Raw genomic sequence first — 20031 nt, 5'->3', positions numbered from 1 at the left:
TAACCAAGAACTACTGAGTTTCTCAATTCTTTTCACCTACCTTCACAAATATCATGGGCAGCGTCTGTTTGGCTCTACTGTAATGCCTTGCCACTCTGTATACTGTCTCAGGAACATAGTCCAACACCAAATTAAGATATACCTCATCTTTCTGGAAAGGAAAAAAAGCAAGAAAAGAAGAAAAACAGTAATAAGTTATTCATATCATAATATTCATTACCATTATAGTATAGTACAGTTTTTTCAAGTACACATAGAAAAAACAATTTTAACTTTTTGTTAAAATTTGTTACCTGAAAAAAATAATTTCTGTAAAGGCTTCGGCTTATGCAAATAAGGTTAGATAAGGAACACAATAAAATTAAACCCCATTTAACATCATCTTTCATATAAAGAATTTTATTTGAAATAGACGTATAGATATGAGTGACTATCCTCATCTATTACATTAAAGGGAAAGAAAAAAAAAGAGGGAAAATGACAAAAGAGCTTAGAAGGAACTAGATAGTAAAACATATATAGCACAAGTGTGCTATAAAAAACATATAGCACAAGTGTGCTATAAAAAAACCCAACATTTTAAACATTCCAAAATGTAACCTAAAAACAGCATGAGCTTTAAGAGTTTCTGATTCACGCAATTTGCAATTAGATGGTACACACCAACATTTAACTATGTGTTGCTAAACTATGTTCATATTATTTCTAGCCTGCATATAAACATTTTATCCCCTGAAGTTAAACTTATCTTATGACCTATGGTGGCATGATGTAACATTTGCTTAATAATCAAGAGGAGACCTGCTCCTAGCTAGAATATCTAGCAAGGTATATTTGCTGCTGCTCAACTGAAAGTTTGTTCCACCAAAGTCAGCCAGACCACAAATACTGCTTCGAATATCCTGCCTTCTATGTTTTCTTTTTTAAAAACTCCTTTAAAATATATGCTACTTCTGCTCCTTGCCACTGCTTCCACATTCAGCCACCCCCTAATTTTGTTGTCAGGTAATGAATATTCAAAATGATAAGGAGATGAGCCACCCTAAAGCTTTGTCTGTTGCTGGTATTTGCACTACACATCTGTTGCCATTCTAGAATATAATTTTTTTTCAACTTACCTTCTCTCCACTGGAGTAAAAGAAATAACGTAATCTGACAATGTTACAATGATCAAGCTTTCTCATGATTTGAAGCTCTCGATTCTAAAAGAAGAGAGAATAATATTTAAAAGGTCATTTTCTAAAACCTCACCACTTCATATGATTTGATACAGAACTCATATATTTTGTCAGTCTGAAAAAAATACAGTGCAATATGTTTTGCATAGACTTTTACTGAAACAACAACATGTAGTTAAGACAAAGAATTTTTATTGGACACTATGTTCAGTATTTAAAATCATTTACAGCAGATATGTTAGCAGTATAGATTCAAATAAAATTAAAGTATCTTATATAAATTACCCCCAAATTCGAAAGGTTCAACCCAGTATTTCTCATTTGTTAATTCCTAAGAAAGTGTGTGTTATGGTATATTAGAAGCCTGCAGAGAATGCTTACAGAATTGAAGAGTTGAAAAGGCCCATTTAGTCTGTTAAATCCAACTTCCTTTCAATGCAGGAATCTAAATTAAAGCATCCACATAGGATAACTGTCTAGCTACCTCATGAACCAGCCAATGGAACTCTACCCTCATTCTGGGCAATTGCTCCTACACTGAGAAAGTTTCTTCCAACATTCAGCTGGAATCTGCCTTCTTTTTATCTTGTGGCCTACACCATGATATGATACAAAACAGGACCTGAATTTCTTCTATGTCATGTCCTTTTGGGTAGCCCCTTCAATATTTTCTTCTCCTCAATATTCCTAATACCTAAAATCCCTCTTCATAAGAATTAGTTTCTAATTTCCTAATTATCCTTGAAACTGCTCATCTCTGATCCTGTCCCAATTTCTCTAAATCCTTCTTAAAGAGTATGGTATAGAATTGAGGACTCTATTTGAGATGGGGGTCTGACCAAAGTAGAATAAAATGGAATGATTACTTCCCACGATTTTCAAATTATAATTGCTGCAGTCTAAAATTGTATTTGCCTTTTTTGAAGCCACATCGCACTAGTGGTTCAGATCCCATTTGCAGTCATCTACTATTCCAAAATCTTTTTTACAAGTATCAGCCCTGGTATCCCCCATGCTACAGTTTTGCATTTGATTTTTGTTTCCCAAGTGATGAACTCAGCAGTCATCTGTTAACATTTATTATTATTTTCACTGCCATTTGATACTATTAATATGAAAAGGTGTGCAAGAAAGAAAAAAGCATATACCATATTTGGATTATATAAAAAAAAACAAACCCCCTTCCAAAAGAAAACAATAAAAATACTGCAGTGATAAAATTAAATTTAAATCTCTAATTTCCAAATGACAGTCAAATATTACAGTGCAATCCTGCTACCCCTTACACAAATTAACCAATTACTCAAGTGACTGTTACTGTTAATATTATATAAACCAATAGGAAAAGAAAATGAAATAAATTTTAATGAAGGGGTGTCTTTTATAAAGGCCAGTTTAAAAAAAAGAGGGGAAAAAAACAAGTAGGGAAAAAGAAGAAATGGGGGGGGGAAATCGCAGCTTTAAAAGAAATTACAATTTGTAAGTTACCCCTGTAACCACAATCATACCAAAGTCAATAAAAATGTACCTTCAGTTAGGAGTGGAGCTTCCTTAATGGGTTCCTGCATTTGTCTTTGTAAATTATTCCTCACATTATTTTAAGTTGTCCTAATTTGTTTAGGAGTGTTTGAGGCTAGCTTAGCACTTTTCTTTCCTTCCTTTTCTTTTAACTCTTTAGAGCTTAAAGTTCAAAAACTCAAGTTTTAATCATTCAGCCATTGAAGGAATCCTAGGGAACAGTGCATACGTAGAATCTCTTTCCAGGGATATGCCATATCTCTCTGCATGTAATCACCAAGAGTCATTAAGATGGCAAGCCACAAGCATATACGTTGGAAAACAGGCTTTTTCTGCTGGTTTGTAAAATCCTGTTTCTGGAAGCATAAGTTAAATGCAACAGCTCAGCATGGGGTGCTTTATTCAGATGCAAGGCAGCACGAAAACAGCAAAAGCTGCCTCTCCTCATGTAACTTTGAGAGGCATGAAGAAAAGCCAGAGGCCATGCCTGGGGACCTGGGAACTAAAGCAGGCAAACAGCTTATACTGGGTCAACTTTTTACAATGACAGAACCTGCAGATCTGCTGAATCAGTCATTATCTGTTTTTGAGATCTAGCAGGGCAGAGTATTTTCTATGTCTTTTGCTTCTGGCTGTCACATCTATTGGCTTTCCTCTCATAAATTAAATTTGTCAGCTACAGGTAGTCCTCACTTAACCATTCATTTAGTGACCATTCAAAGTTACAACGGTGCTGAACAAAGGGACTTACAACAGGTCCTTGCACTTACAGCCATCCTAGCACCCCTATGGTCATGTGATCACGATCCAGGCTCTTGGCAACCAGCTTGCACTTATGACGGTTGCAGTGACCTGGGGTCACATGATTGCCATTTGTGACCTTCCCAGCCAGCTTCCAGCAAGCAAAATCAATGGGGAACTGTGTGATTCACTTATGACCTTATTTGCTGCAAAAAAGATTGGGCACAACTTGCTTAACAACCACCCACTTAACAATGAATTTTCCAGTCCCTATTGTGGTCGTTAAGTGAGGACTACCTGTATATGGAAAGGAGAGGCTGAGACATAGTGTGCATTCTCTGAACCTTCTGGCAGGGCTAGTACTTCATTTATTAGCGTTTCTATAGCAAGAATAGGTTGATCGTTCCTTGTTTAAAGAACAATCTAAATTCCAGACATACACACACAAACACTTCAAAGAGATCAAGAGTTTAAGGATAAGACTGTCTTGAAAGGTCTTATTAGCTTGTTAAATCAGTTATAACCTTTCTATAGTCTTCACTTTGGTTTATTGTGCTTTCATGCTTTTTTTCTCATTGGAATTGTTTGTAATTCTGCTGTTAGTATTTTGTTTTTAGATACTCCATCTTCTATTAAAATCCCCTTTCCTGAAGTCCTAGATCAGCATTTGATTACACACAGCTTCAACATTAGATGGTTACTGACCCCCCCTTCTATTGCCTCTTCCCTGTTGTTTAGTGTCATGTCAAATTTTCCTTCTCCTTTCTTGAAGTGTTTAAATAGAAGTTGGGATGGTGTAGTAGTGTGGTAATATTTCTGTCTGACTAGAGATTTGAAATATGTTGCTTCATATGAGCAAAAACATTTTGCATTATGAACCTTGTCTGCTTGCAACAACTTTCAAAAAACAAAAAACAAATACCACCTGTTTGGCACATGCATTTTTTGCCTCCAAAGAAAACTGAGTAGCAGCAGTTTACATGTTTTTGCATTTCAAAATGTTAACTCAGCAAAGCTCAACACACAACGAGAAGCACAGGGGCATGTAATAGTACAACCAGAAGCCTGCAAAAGAAGAAAACACTAGATACAGAGAGGGGGACAACAAACAAGACAACCATAGCAGAATGGTTCAAAATAGGCATTCTCAGCCATGGTTTTATAAATGGCAATCTCCCTCACCCACTTCCCAAATGCAGCCAGTTGGTCACCATATGTAACACTAGACAGCTCTATGGCTTGATCCAGCAGGGGATTGATTCATTCATTCATTCATTCATTCACGCCGCCCATCTCCCCCAGTTTGTTTGTTTGTTTGTTTATTCGGCTTGTATGCCGCCCATCTCCCCCACGGGTGACTCTGGGCGGCTCACAATAAAAAAGAAGAAATACAATTCTCTCCAAGATGGCTAAAAACTATAAAGAATTTAAAAACATATTAAAAATACCGTAAAAAATCTCCTCTAATTTTGGCCCTATAAAAATCTGTAAGATGCGGGGGGGGGGCAAACCATCATCCCACCAGCCATCTCCACAGGTGCGGGCCCCCCTCTGGCCCCCAGGCCTTCTGGCAAAGCCAGGATTTAATACCTTTCCTGAAGGCCATGAGGGAGGGGGCACACCGCACCTCAGGAGGCAGGATGTTCCATAGGGCGGGCGCTACAGCAGAAAAGGCTCTCTGCCTAGACCCCACCAATCGAAATTCCCTGACCGGTGGGGTCTGCAACCTGCCCCTTCTGCTGGACCGACTGGGACGGGCTGAAGTGACCAGGGCGAGGCGGTTCCTCAGATAACCTGGTCCCGTGCCATGAAGGGCTTTAAAGGTGATGACCAACACCTTGAATTGGACCCGGAAACAAACTGGTAACCAATGCAGCTTGCGCAACAGCGGTGTTATATGTGCCCTCCTAGGGGCATTAAGAACTGTCCACGCCGCCGCATTCTGCACCAGCTGTAGCTTCCGGATACTCTTCAAGGGTAGCCCCATGTAGAGCGCATTACAGTAGTCCAACCCAGAGGTGACCAGGGCATGAGTGACCGTGCGGAGGTCCCCCTGATCCAGGAAGGGGCGTAACTGCCGCACGACACGAAGTTGTGCAAAGGCCCTCCTGGCCACGACTGCCACCTGCTCTTCGAGCAGGAGTCGTGAGTCCAGGAGAATCCCCAAATTACTCGTTATACTCCCTTCTCAGCCCTCAGGCCAAGGAGCAGAAAAGAGGGATTACAGAATTGGCAAACGCTAGAGAAATTATTCTAAAAATCCAAGTAGTTTAAAAAATAGTAAGACAATTGCTAGAACTTTAGGAGCCACTTGTTCAAAAATGGCCTTGTTTTAATCTTGGAACAAAACCAGGATTTGGCTTTGATATCATAACAAACTTTCAGAGCATAAGCATTTTGTTTTCAGACATGAAAATTAAAATTGTCAGTTTCAGATTTTCAAAGCTCAGGATGATTTCCATATCCCTAGAGGAAAGAAGCTTATTACCTTCATCACAAGTTACTCCTCTTTCTGAGTTACATGGGGTGTGAACAAGGTGGCAGGCTTTCTCAGTAATAGCCCTTCCTTTATGGAATTTTCTCACCTGAGAAGTATGTACCACTCTCACCTTCCTGTTTTTCTTAAACAACTTAAAACAGTTGTATTTAATGGTGCCCTTGGCCCAAGCTTAATGAGGGTACAATGGTTTTTTTAAGTAAGAATTTTACAGTATTAGTTGCTCACAGTCTTGCTTTATTGTTCACTGCACAGACCCCAATAGGAGTGGCCTAAAAATAAAATAAATTATGCCATTCTTGTCAAATTATGAAGGAAAAGGCAAAATACCGAGGTCATTGGAGAAACATAGCCGTGCACCAGCTACAACTCAATTATTTGAAGTTTGGAGGAGACTGGAACAATTGGGGAGATCACTGAAAATGTTTCCACCTCTTGGAAAACTATTTCTGGTAACAACTGACATCTGGAGGTTAGAAGCAGTAGTACATTTTCTGTGTTTAAAAATCACTAGATTAGAATTTTGATCTTTGATAAGCAAGGACATCTGGTGGTCAAAAGCTATAATACATGGAAAGCCTCAAACTGGAAATCTGAGAGAAATTGTAGGTAAACACACATGTCCCCATGTCACATACAGATTTACCAGCAAGGATAGAAACTCTGGCTGCAAAAAATACAAATGAAGATATATGCTGAATCATTCCACTTTCTTCTGCTTTGGTGAAACTCCACTTTGAGCACTGTGTCCAATTCTGCACTCCACACTTTAAGAACATTCAAACAGGTTCAGAGAAGGGCAATGGTCACAGGACACTAAGTCCTGTGAATAGAGATTGTGGAGCTGGGCATAACTAGCACATATGATAGTACTTGTCAAGAAATGGATAGGATGTGATATAGAACATCAAAACTTTTTCTCTCTCATTCAAGAATGCAGGACAAGGAATAGTTTTACCTCTATTCCTGCTGCAAAGACAGATTTATTCTATTATTGGAATAAAGCATTAATTAGGAGTAACACAGTAAAAATTACTCTGAAGTTTCTCTTTTACCGGATGTGTTCAAGTGGCACTGAGATCTGCCACTTTCATATGAATCACCTGCACTGAGCAGAGGGTTGGACTCAATAATCTAAATGTCCCCCACTAAGTCTATGATAACCACCTATTTAGCTCACAATTGCCAAGAATAAGTTGGAATTATCAAAGCTTCCATCTACTTTTTGATAAGTGATTATTTTCCTCACTAAATTCAGTGGCTAAAATGCTCTTGTAACTATATGGTTCTACAATGAGAATACTGGAAAAAATTTAAGAGCAGAAGGGGGAGAAGAATATAAACTCCAGAGGGAGATCAGTTTTGATCTCCATGAATAAATATATCTAAGTAAAAGCTATGCTAGATCAGAGGTTTACATACACCAGCATTCTGCTCAAACAGTGGTGAACCAAATATTAACTGGAAGCTCACAACGCAAGAGCTCAACAGCATCCGCCAACACAACAGGTATCAAGAGGCTTACTTTCTTCAATACAGGATTTAGCATAAAGCCGGTAATAATGTTATCCTACATGCATTTGTCTAAACCCTTTTTAAAGCTATCCAGCTGGAGGACACCACTGCAATTCATGGTAGAAATCTCACAAATAGTATATACTTTCTTTTTGTCTGCTGTGAATATTCTATATATTCAGCTTTAAATGACTCTGGATTATAGAATTTGGGGATACGGACAAAAAACATTCTTCTATCTTCTTTCTCCACAAGTAAAAGGCTTTAGCACATCCCCTTTACTTGCCTTTTTTCTAAGATGAAGCCCCCCCCCCCCCAACACTGAAAAATTTTCTTAAAGATACTGGATGCTGTAGCCACTGAATATTTTGGTTACCCTTTTCTGTGCCTTTTGAATCTATAAAAAAACAGAATTGTGTAGGAAAAAGAGAGCCAGTTTGGTCTAGGTTAAGGCGCCAGGCTAGATTCTCTAAAACTCATCAGGCATGTATCAGATATGGACGTTTCTGGCCACCTTTCCCTACACTGCTGTTTCCAGCAGTGATGTATTAATAACAACCAGTTTCCAAATTTTAAATTGGCCAGCTACCTGGACAAGATCATTGCTTTGAAATTTAGAAGAACCTTGCCCTTGGCCCATTTTCACACTCTCCCCATAGTAATATGGGAAGGGAAACCAAGGAAATCCCTTTGCTAAATAATGGGTGTCCCTGCAATGCAGGTATGATAGAAACTCCAGTTAATGTTTCATTATATGGCCAGTTCTACAGGGACCCTAATTTACAGTTGATTTCCCCTCTCCCTTTTATGTTCCCAGGGCATTCTGATTTATTTTACTTGCATTACTTGCTGACAACAAAGACAATTCATTGTCCTTAAATGTTGTTAAATTTTATTACACCATGTGTAAATTCTACCTTACTATGAGCTGTAATTGCTACTGGTTATGCTATCTCTTACTTTGGTGAGAGGGGGATTTTTTTGGACTAAAACTGTAATAACATTTATCTATCTATCTGCTGCTTGCATGATAGAAGAATCCCTTTTGGTTGCAGAACTGGCATGTATATGGTTCTGAGGGAGTTCAACTTTCACCACATCTGTGCTAAGATCTGGGGATAATATCAGAAGCACGCATAAAAGCCTCAACATCTTCAGAATCATCTTTCCTAAAAAAGTACTGGGGCTAACCCCAATATCTTGAAGAGGTAATCTTTTCATTCTTTATATTCTAGCTCTGATAACACCATCATGTTATTGTTATATCCATGTTGTAGCCTTGGAGGACCAAATGCCTTTACAGGACAAAGCTTAATTCAGAGCAAGTATCAGCCCCACTAGGTAGACCTGGCAAGAAATCAACTCCACAGTAAAACTAGAACTACTTTTATTGAGATTCTCTATAATAACAGAATCTTGCAAGTTTGATTATGCTGTACGTCCCCACCCCCACCCTGTCTTACACTCCAGTGAATCAGGGCTGCCTGAGCCACCAGAATATTCTCTCGTTTTCAGGGCTTAAAAAATGTTTCAGCCCCCTTTGCTAGCTAACAGTTTTTGCATATTTTCATTAAGGTTTCATTAAGAATTTTCCTTACTCTCTACAGTACAGTGGTACCTCGGGATACGAACTTAATCCGTTCCGTGACTCTGGGCGTATCCCGAGTTGGTCGTAACCCGAAGGAAATTTTCCCATAGGGTTCAATGTAAATCCGGTTAATCCGTTCCACCCTCCGAATTTGGTCGCACCCCGAAGCAAATTTTCCCATAAGGTTCAATGTAAGTACCGTTAATCCATTCTGGCATCCACAGACCACGCGTCAGGGGCGGGAAAACGGCCGGGCGCGGCGCAGCGCAAAAACGGCTGGGCACGGCGTGGCACGAAAACGGCCGGGCGCGGTGCGGCGTGGCATGAAAATGGCCGGGCGCAGCGCAGCGCGGCGACGGCCAGGCGCGGCACGGTGGGAGAACAGCCGGGTGCGGCGCAAAAACGGCCGGGCGCAGCGCAACACAGCACAGCGCGAAAACGGCCAGGCACGGCGCGGCACAAAAATGGTTGGGCGCCGCGTGGCGCGGCGGAAAAATGGCCACGGACCGTGTCAGGGGCGGAAAAATGGCCGCAGACCACGTGTCAGGGGCGGAAAAATGGCTGCGGACCATGTGTCAGGGGCGGAAAAATGACCGTACCCCGAGGCGGAGTTCGCACATCAAGGTAAATTTTTGCGGCCGGAGCTGGTCGTAACCCGAAAAGTTCGTTAGTAGAGGCGTTCGTATCCCGAGGTACCACTGTATAAGGGAAGCATCAACAGTCTAAGGGAATCCAAAACCTATATTCAGACTGGGGAAACCAAATCTTAAGAATGACTCTGTGACTTTTTTAACATGTGCTTGAAACTGGAAGTCTGCTGCTATTGTTCCCCTGTATGAAAGGAAATGCTGAGACACTTGTGTAAAACAACAGAGTCTTGGTTTTTTGCAGGGGCAATGCCATTATTTGAGACCAGGAAAAGGAGTAATTGGGTCAAATAGTTTTAAGAACCACTGCTCTAAGCAGTATGTAGTAGAAGTTTAAAAATGTGTGAGAATAAATAAAATTCTTAGCAAATAGTGCCACACTGCTTAGGGAGTAAAGGATATGGATACCCTTTTGTTTTTTCACAATTTTATGAATAAATGTACAGGTAGTCCTCGTTTATCAACTGCCTTGTTTAGCAACCGTTCAGTTACAATGGTGATGAAAAAGTAACTTTACAACCAATCTTTGCATTTACATTTACAGGTCTGTAAAGCAAAGGAAAGTTGAAGTAAGATCATAAGCACAGTCAGAGTTTCACTTAGTGACCACTTCACTTAACAACTGAGTTGTTGGTCCCAAGTGTGGTCGCTAAATGAGGACTACCTGTATAAGGAATGCTTGTGGTGATGTTAGAAGTCTGTTGGCTAGGGACATGGATGCCATGCTGTTGACTGAGAACCCAAATAATATCAGTAATGAGACAGACTGCATGATGGCAACATGGAGTACAGACCTGAAAATTAATATATCAAAGACCAAGGTAGTTGTGTTTGAAAGGGAAAATGGAGTGAAGAATTAGCAGTGAAAAACTAGACAAAGTAAACAAATGTATATACCTTGATAGAATGTTTACTAAAGATGGAAAAGTAGAGAAATTTTAAGACATTCAAATGCTGTTAGAAAGGTAGTAGGTAGTATGTGATCTGTTATGAGGAATGAATGAACCACATCATTAGTTAACAAACTGAAGCACTGCATAATGGAAACATGGCAATAGCAGAATAGCCAGCCCTAAAGTTCCCCTAGAACACTAAATAATCTATTGAATTCCCTAAATCTCTGTGGATAGACTGTATATTCTCCTACTCATGCAGGTTATAGGGACTATTACAATGAGACCAAACTTCACAGAATCTGATTTTGAAAATGCTACTACTTCATTTCCTTCGATGTACAGATCATCACAAGCTGAGGCAAAGACTAAATCAAGAGACATATCCTGGTCTCATTAACAACTTGGAATTGTCCCATGGTAGTCTTGGAAGCAATTAAGTCCCAATTTGGCTCCATCAGGATATCCTCAACAGGAATGTTAAAATCTCCATGATCAATATCCTGGGATTTTTCAAACTACCTGTGTAATTAGGAATGCCACTGGGTAGCAAGTTGAGTAGTACAACAGCAACCTCAATTTGACCTATGAACCCAACGAATGGTAACTGGACTTACCATGAACTACCTTTCTGGACATCAAATTATGGACATGACAGGAAATATTTAATTCCACCTCTTCTAGCTAGAAGGCAGGGCAGGACTACCATTAGTCACATGCATTGGCATTAGGTGAGTGTAGCTGCCATCTTTTATCAAAAATTTTACCCTTGTTATTGTCAAGAAACAAATAGAAAATGGAAGCAATGACTGTTTTGACTCTTGGTCATTAGCAGCTACAGTGTTAAGTCCATTTTTTCATCTATGGTCAAATAACAGATAAGCAAGATTTTATTGTGAACTAACTTGGCACTGAACAGCAGCAGACCAGAGACCCTAGCAGCAAGGTTTCAAATACCTATAAAATGAAAGCTGAACCAACAGGTGAGATGCTCTACAACTGTCTATAATTCTAGATCCTCTACCTTCCCACACCATACTGATATTTGCACATAACCCTGCCATGTACAAGAATGCTGCTACTCCCATCCATCCTGTCAGCTGCATGAGCACCTTCTAATTTACCTCCTATGAATTACAGGACTTCAGTCACCAAACCCTATATCAATAACATACACCAGAATCACTTTTCAAACTTACTCTGCACCCACAAGTGACCATGCTCTTGCTATCATTACCACTTCCAGTCTAAGGCCCTTGTCAATTGCTCATAGCAGGCCACCACCAGGGCTTCAGCCAAACCACCCATCAGATCCTTGGGAAAAAACCAAGCTCTTTTTCGAACACTGCAAGTCCATTAGTTGTCTGAAGTGGACCAATCTAATAAGTCCCACCTCCCTATGGGAGGGTGCAGTACCAATATGGACTATAAAGAATCAGAGAGTGAAAGGCCCATGGTAACAGATAAATGATAATATCTTCCATATGCAGATCATGTCGCAACTGCCCCAAGATAAAAGCCAGAACTAGTGTGTGACCTCCAACGTGTTGAGCTCTCAATTATTTGAGTCAGGTCCTTAATCACCATGATGGACGTGAACTCCTGAGTTGCCCATGACTCAATGTCACCCAGGGGGAGATTAAAATCTCCAAGGACCATAAGACTTGGGGACTCCACCACCAACCTGGCAACAGAGTCTAGCAACTTAGGCAAGGATGTTGCTGCACATCAGGGAGGCCAGTATACCAGTAACAAACCCAATTGCTTCCTAGAGCCATCTTCAACCAGAGAGACTCATATCCAGCTAGCTGCAGAGCAGAGCTTATGAAAGACATCAAGTCCTCCCTGATGACAACTACCACATCTTCCTGCGCTAGAGCGACAATTGAGCCAGACTCGAAACCCAGATGGGCATATCTCCAAGAGAGGCACCCCTGCTATATGCCCACCCAGGTCTGAGTTATACTTGCCAGGTCAGCTGCCTCATCCATAATTAAGTTATCAATGAGGAAGGTGTTATTACATACCAGTCTGGCATTCAGAAGCAACTGCTGGAGTCCAGGGCCACCAAGGATACGATGACCTGGCTTCCAGGATGAATGGTGAGAGCTGGAAGGCAGGACAAGTTTTAACTAACAGGCTGGGTGGCACAATGTTGCGCTGGTTCAGCTCCTTTCTCCAAGGCCGAACCCAATCGGTGTTGATAGGGAGCGAGAGGTCTGGCCCCTGGCCCCTACTTTGTGGGGTGCCACAGGGGTCAGTACTTTCACCGCTCCTATTTAATATCTACATGAAACCGCTGGGTGAGATCATCCGGCACCATGGGGTGAGGTATCATCAGTATGCGGATGATACCCAAATATATATCTCCATCCCAGGTGCCTTAAGTGACGCTGTGACTGCCCTCTCGCGGTGCCTGGAGGCTGTGGGGGCCTGGATGGGGGACAACAGGCTTCAGCTGAACCCTGGTAAGACGGAGTGGCTGTGGATACGGGGAGTCTCAGGATCTAGGAGTTTGTCATCTTTGGTTCTTGACGGGGTTGCACTGCCCCAGACAGACCCGGTGCGTAATCTGGGGGTTCTCCTGGACTCACGACTCCTGCTCGAGGAGCAGGTGACAGTCGTGGCTAGGAGGGCCTTTGCACGACTTCATGTTGTGCGACAGTTACGCCCCTTCCTGGATCAGGAGGGCCTCCGCACAGTCACAGTCACTCCGCACATGCTCTGGTCACCTCCGGGTTGGACTACTGTAATGCGCTCTACATGGGGCTACCCTTGAAGAGTATCCGGAAGCTACAGCTGGTACAGAATGCAGCGGCACGGACAGTTCTTAATGCCCCTAGGAGGGCACGTATAACACCCCTGTTGCGTGAGCTGCATTGGTTGCCAGTTTGTTTCCGGGTCCAATTCAAGGTGTTGGTCATCACCTTTAAAGCCCTTCATGGCATGGGACCAGGTTATCTGAGGAACCGCCTCGCCCTGGTCATCTCAGCCCGCCCCACTCGGTCCAGCAGAAGGGGCAGATTGCAGACCCCACCCGTCAAGGAATTTCGATTGGTAGGGTCTAGGCAGAGAGCCTTTTCTGCTGTAGCGCCCGCCCTATGGAACATCTTGCCGCCTGAGGTGTGGTGTGCTCCCTCCCTCATGGCCTTCAGGAAAGAGATCAAATCCTGGCTCTGCCAGAAGGCTTGGGGGCCAGAGGGGGGCCCGCACCTATGGAGATGGCTGGTGGGGTGAGGGGTTGTCCCGCCCCCAGCATCTTACAGGTTTTTTAGGGCCAAATTATAGGAGGTTTTTAGACCATTTTTATATATGTTTTTAACTATTTATAGATTTGACTATGTCTGGAGAGTCCTGTGTTTTTTATTATTATTGTGAGCCGCCCAGAGTCACCCATTGGGGGAGATGGGCGGCATACAAATTTGAAAAATAAATAAAAATAAATAAAACTACTAGTCCTGTTGCCCCTTTGAGTGACCCACCCTCTGCTTCCCACCATATCTCCTTTGTTGGTTACAACAGTGATGGAACTACCTGCCCTCTTTCCTTCCCAGGTCCTTTCTGCCCATCTCAATGCCCACCGACACCCTGGAACACATATATACACTCAACACACACATCTAGTGCCACCCCAACACCACCACTCACAAGCTGTCCCTGCCTCTAGTATTCAGCAATCTGGGGAAGACCTACTGAAGTGGATCACCAGCATCCACTCATCACCCCTCACCAAAATCCCATCTACCCCATCCCCCAAACTCCTAGCAGAACCGGTCCAAAAAGATTGTAGGTGGAAGTAAGACCAGGCTACTCTCCCAGATTCTCTGATGTAAGACCCAGATTGAAGGTAAAGGACTCCAACTGCAACAACCACCACTGAAGCAGCAGCCAGCAATGCCCAGCAGGGAACAGAGAGCCACAGGGCTCAGGATAATAACCAGAGCCCAGTTACCAGCAATGCGATAATAATACCAATAACAGTAGAAGTTCTGCAGCATCTACACAGAACAATTATTTGAATCACCCCAGGGATCTAGATAGTCCTGCTATATCTCCCTGTAATTGAAAATGAGGACAATCAAAGCAACAGCCTTTAATCTGGATAATGCTGAGAGTATAATACAATTTATATTTCTGATTTAACTACCAAGACTCTGCTGTTTTACTACTAGAACAATTCTAACTTTATTATCTTAATATAATAACAAAAAAAAGGGTATACATTTAGGTGGAAATAGGGATAGGTTACAAAGAATAACAAAGATGGCCTGAAATTGATGTCACAAAGGCTAACACTTAGAATGATTTGAGGCTGACAAAGAATAAGAACACTAAAAGCTTCTTCAGGGTGAAGGAGCAGAATTGAAGCTTAAGATTCACAGAAACATAGTCAAGATTAATACTTACTAACTCTGAATCAGTATAAATCTCCAAGTTCAAATTAACTGCACCCTAAGAACTCACTAATGGCTTTCTGAATCTGTATGTATTATCTTTGAGAAATCTGGAGAATAGGTAAAGTGCCAGATGATAGAAAGAGGACAAGATCCATGGAGCACATCACCGAATGTTAACACTTATACCTGGAATATTCCCTAGCAGATCACAAAGCAAACAAGTTTAAGCAACTTAACAAAAAGGCACAATTATAAGCCAGTAAGGATTTGTCACAAACAACTCTAATCATATCAACTTCATTTCATTTTTTTATCCTTCATAAATTGTAGGAATTGTAGAAGTTCCTCAAATCACTTGATATATGGGATGCCATGACAATTAAGTGGATTAACAACTGGCTCAAACAATTCAGCAGTTAATAGTTCCTTTGGGGAAGATCAGTGTTTGGTGCTAGGCTCTGTACTCTTCAATTGTTTTTAATGATTTGGATGAAGAGGTAAAATAAATGTTTTATCAGATTTGCACATGACACAAAATTGGGTGGGATAGCTAGAATATTATAACAGAAACAAAACTCAATGACTTAGATAAGGGGACTGAGGGTCACTCATCAAGTTTACAGATGACACAAAGCTGGGACTGATGACTAGAGGGGAGAGAGAGATTTAAAAAAGATGGAGAGAGGTCTGAGCAATGAGCTGAAATGAACAGAATGATATTTAAAATTTAAAATATAAAATTCCAAATCTAAAAAATGAAGGTACAAGTATAAGGATGTGGGAGGCCTAGCTTAGCAGTAATACACATGAAAAGAATCTGGATGCCCTTGTCAAGTACAAGTTAAACAAGAGCCAACAGCATGATGGAACTGCTAATAAGGCAAATGTCACCTTAGGAAGCATTAACAGGAACACAGAATCCAGATCACAGGAAGTAATTGTTCTACTCTACTCTGCCCTATTCAAATTCCCATTTGGAGTCCTATGCCCAATTCTTGGCATCACCATTCAAAAACTGATGGTGACAAACTGGAGCAAGTTCAGAGGGTTACCAAGATAGTGAGAGGTTCAGAAACCAAACCTGATGAAGATCAGCCAAAGGATCTAACATGTGTAGCCCACAGAAGATACAGTTGAGAGGAGATACGATAGCAATCTTCAATATGTTAAGGGGTTGTCATGTAGAAGGGGGAGCGGACATTCTCTGTTGCCCCAAAGGGAAGGACCAAAACCAATGGGCTGAAAGTACAGGGAAGTAGATTTAGGTTAGATAGGAACTTCCTGACTATATAAGTTGTCAGCAAATGGAACAACCTGCTATTTAAAGTAGTGAGTTCTAATCTGCAAGAGCTCTTCAAACAGAAGCTGAATGGCATCTGTCAAAGATGATTTAATAGAATCTGCAATGAACAGGAAGTTGAACTAGATTACCTTTATGGTCCCTTCCAGCTTTATGATTCTATGACTGAAAATAACAAAGTGAAATTTAACCAGAACAACTGCAAATTTCTTCACTCAGGAAACAGAAATGAAAGGTTTCTGTGGGGGATACCTGGCTTGGCTTGGCAATAATACTTTTGAATAACATTTGGGAATAATAGCCTTGAGAACAGAAGAGTAATACCATTCATGTACCTAAAATATGTCATCAGAAGACACTCAAAACCTGTTCTGTATCATTCCAGATCAATACATTATAACTAAAGGAAGTCAGATACTGGCTGAATATTAGGAAGAATATCCTAACAATAAGGGCAGTTCAACTACAAATTTAATTAACTACAAAGACGACAAGCTACTCTTCACTGGCTGTGTTTTAGCAAAGGATAGAGAGATAATTTCCAGGATGCTTTCATTTGGAATTCTCCATATAGCGTGAGGCTGACCTTGCTGGCCTAACTTACCTGTCCAACTGCATGAATCTATGTATTTCTCTTTAGAATGTTAAATTCAAGGAGATTTATCCTAAAATAATAAAATACAGGACAATAGCTTAATTTTTTTTATTTTTCATGTCAGGTTTTGCTTTTGGAAAAATTAATTTCTGGGCACTTCATCTGAAATTTACTTCACTATCTCTGTATTTGTACAATGAGATACAGAAATTCATGTGCTCAAATAAAAATGTAACGTAGGTGCTACTTGGTGTCTTTAAACTAACAGCCATTCTAACAGCTTGGTATAAACCAAGAGCAGAAAATTAAGTTTAAAAAAAGCCATATCCAAATAAAATGGTATGTAAGATTGCAAACAGCTAATAAGTTACAGTGCTTTCCTAAGTCTAGATCAATGTATGTCAGTTGGATATATATTAAATTAATTAAAACAAGCAGTAATGATCTATTGGTGCAAAACAATAATGTGTTTTATTAGGTTATTTATTAGGTTTGGGTTGCAAATATTACACAAACTCAGCCATTGTGCTTTGTAAACCATGGTTTAGAGCTTAATACACTGAATAACCCAACCAATTGTTATGCACAAGACTATACTTGTAATGCTGGCATGTCAATGCTCATAGTATGCTCTTTGGAAAAAAATGAATCAGAAAGGAATGAAAGAGAAGGACAGAAGTTACTATTAAGACTGGTCTTGATGTCCTCACCTTAAATCTCTTGTCTTGCAGAACTTTTTTAATGGCAACCAGCTCTCCTGAGTCACAGAGTTTGGCTTGATAAACAACACCAAAAGATCCATTCCCGATCACTTTAGTGTCTGTATAACTAACTTCTTGAGGCCTATCTGGACCTTGTCCGGGAGTTGCTACTACTGTAGTCACTTTGCTGCCATCTTTGTCTCCTGGAACAACAACAAAAAGATGAGATACTGTTAAATTTACACTGGAGGAGAAAAATTTTGCATGGCATGATTTAATATATTGGTCATATAAATAATTATGTTATGAGAATCATCTTTTTAATGTCTCTGCTATGAAAGGATAATCTTTTAACCTCAGATACAAAAGGTGTGCCCTCTAAAGTCATAGAAAATTAAATTTTAGCTCTGATCAATAGACTTACATGACCGGCATTAACAGATCACTGTTTCCTGCACCACTGAGAATAGAAAACTAAACAATCTGATCCCATCAGCCACTGATTATCAACTAGCAGGGACCAGGTTGCTAATTTCCCATTCTCATTTACAATGGGAAATTAACAATCTACAGTGGATCTCTAAGAGAAAGAAGAACCAAGAAAGATTACTAACTAAAAGGGTATGTGATTGTTGGATATATATACTATATAGGGAAGGGTGCATGCCTTATGAAGGTCCACTTCTTGCATCCTATACAGTACTTGTCTTTTAAAAAACATATCCCTATTTCTCCAAAAAGCCAGCCACTCCCATATGACACATAGTGCTACCAACATTGTAACCTTCAACCCTCACAAAAATGTTAAGTCTAACCCTTGCCCACCCAAAGATTGCCCACTCCCAATGTAAAATTTAGATTCTCATAAAACAGGGAAAAGTATAGTTCATATGTAATGCAGACTGTGGCTTATTTATTCATTTATTTATTTAGAAAACTTATGTGACCACTTAGTTGATGCATGATAATCCTAGGCAACTCACAGCAACAGCCCAGAAAAACAAAAAATATAACCTTCCCTCAAAAGACTTCTCACCACTGCACCACAACATCCCATCAACTCTACATCTGCGGGACTCACTTCCAACCTAGCCCAGTGCTTAGGTAAAGAGCCAGGGCTTCATGGCCCTCCCACGGGTTAAGAGGGTGGGAGCCCTACAAATCGCAGGGAGTAGAGGCTATTCCAAAAAGGGCCAGGGTAGCCATGGAAAACGCACGCCTCCAAGGTCTTGCCAGATGGCAACATTTAAGAGAAGAGACCTGGAGTGTGCCACTATATCTGATCTGATGGGAGGGGCAGATATCCTTAGGAAGAGGTGGTCCTGCAGATTACCTGGCCTCATGCCATTCAGGGCTTTAAAGCTGATAACCAGGACTTTGAATTGTACCTGAAACGAACCGGAAACCAATGAAGCTTGTGCAACAGAGTATAACATGGGAAAATCATGAAACGCCCCTCAGTTGCAGTAATCCAACTGAGAGGTGACTAAGGCATGAGTGACTAAGCAAGGCATCCTGGTCCAGGAAATGGCATAATCAAACTTGTATATGGCATAGACAAACTTGTACTTGTCACTGTACCTCCATCTGACCCTTACAGCAAACTGTGTTTGTCATCTGTTTCCCAGCAACAAACCATAATTAGAAATCATGATTCGCTAAGATATAGGAAGCAACAATGATTGATAAATAGAACTTCTCCAAAGGCTGATTTGCTCTTGCTGTTTTTTCTGCCAAATGAGACTTTCCTGCTGATATCTGCCTGGCAACAGGAGAGAGTTCCCCACCCTATTAATTCCTGATCAGAACACCTCTTAAGGCAGAGCATGTAGTTTGCAGTTGCTTCAACATCAGAAAGCCATTGACCAATAAAGCTGTGTAAACCTTTGGATTCAAAGGCAAAAAGTGCTTTGGATTACATATGATAGCTGCAGAAGGCAGCTGCAGATCTACAATCTGAAGAAATGATACACAAGTAGTCCTCACTTAACCATTCGTTCAGCGACCATTCAAAGTCACAGAGGAACTCAACGAATGGTAGTTATGCCCGGTCCCCGAAGTTATGGCAGCTGCAGTACCCCAACACCCACACTTACAACCGCAGGGGTGCTTCAACTCCACCCACCCACCTATCTCCCTCCTCATCTCTGCTCTCTGCTGGCCCTGCTGGCCTCTGCTGGCCCTGCCACCCTGCACTCTGCCACTCCCAGCTGACCTTTGCCGTCTTCTTGTTCTGGCTACTGACAAAGCGCACTCTGCCTGGCAGCAGCTTTTCTTGCAAGACCAGGCCTGACACAGCCAGCAGCTGCTCTGCAAAGGGCCAGGCCAGCTGCGCTTTGTCAGCAGTGGGAGCAAGAAGATGGCGAAGGTCAGCTGGGAATGGCAGAGAGCAGGGCGGCAGGGCCAGCAGAGGACAGGGCAGCAGAGGGGCGGAGTGCAGGGTTGCCAAAAGGGCAGAGAT

The 20031-nt window shown here is 41.2% G+C and overlaps 1 protein-coding gene across 3 annotated transcripts in view; it reads right to left on the bottom strand.

Moving 5' to 3' along the window:
* Positions 1-20031, bottom strand: part of GSK3B (glycogen synthase kinase 3 beta) — a 96738-nt gene that overhangs the window by 59217 nt on the left and 17490 nt on the right. For all 3 annotated transcript variants that reach the window (XM_088147519.1, XM_007424162.4, XM_007424164.4), the window contains 3 exons: positions 17580-17773; positions 1119-1202; positions 41-151 (listed from right to left, as the gene is read on the bottom strand). In XM_088147519.1, the coding sequence (XP_088003645.1) occupies positions 41-151; positions 1119-1202; positions 17580-17773 (389 nt within the window). The remainder of the gene's footprint in view (positions 1-40; positions 152-1118; positions 1203-17579; positions 17774-20031) is intronic.

Source organism: Python bivittatus, unplaced genomic scaffold, assembly GCF_059951505.1.
Source record: "Python bivittatus isolate LINGU-HERP-01145 unplaced genomic scaffold, Pbiv_v1 ctg000520_np1212, whole genome shotgun sequence".
In the NCBI taxonomy this organism is placed as follows: Eukaryota; Metazoa; Chordata; class Lepidosauria; order Squamata; family Pythonidae; genus Python; species Python bivittatus.
Note: the sequence above shows the minus strand (reverse complement) of the source record. Positions and strands in the feature narration are given on the sequence as shown.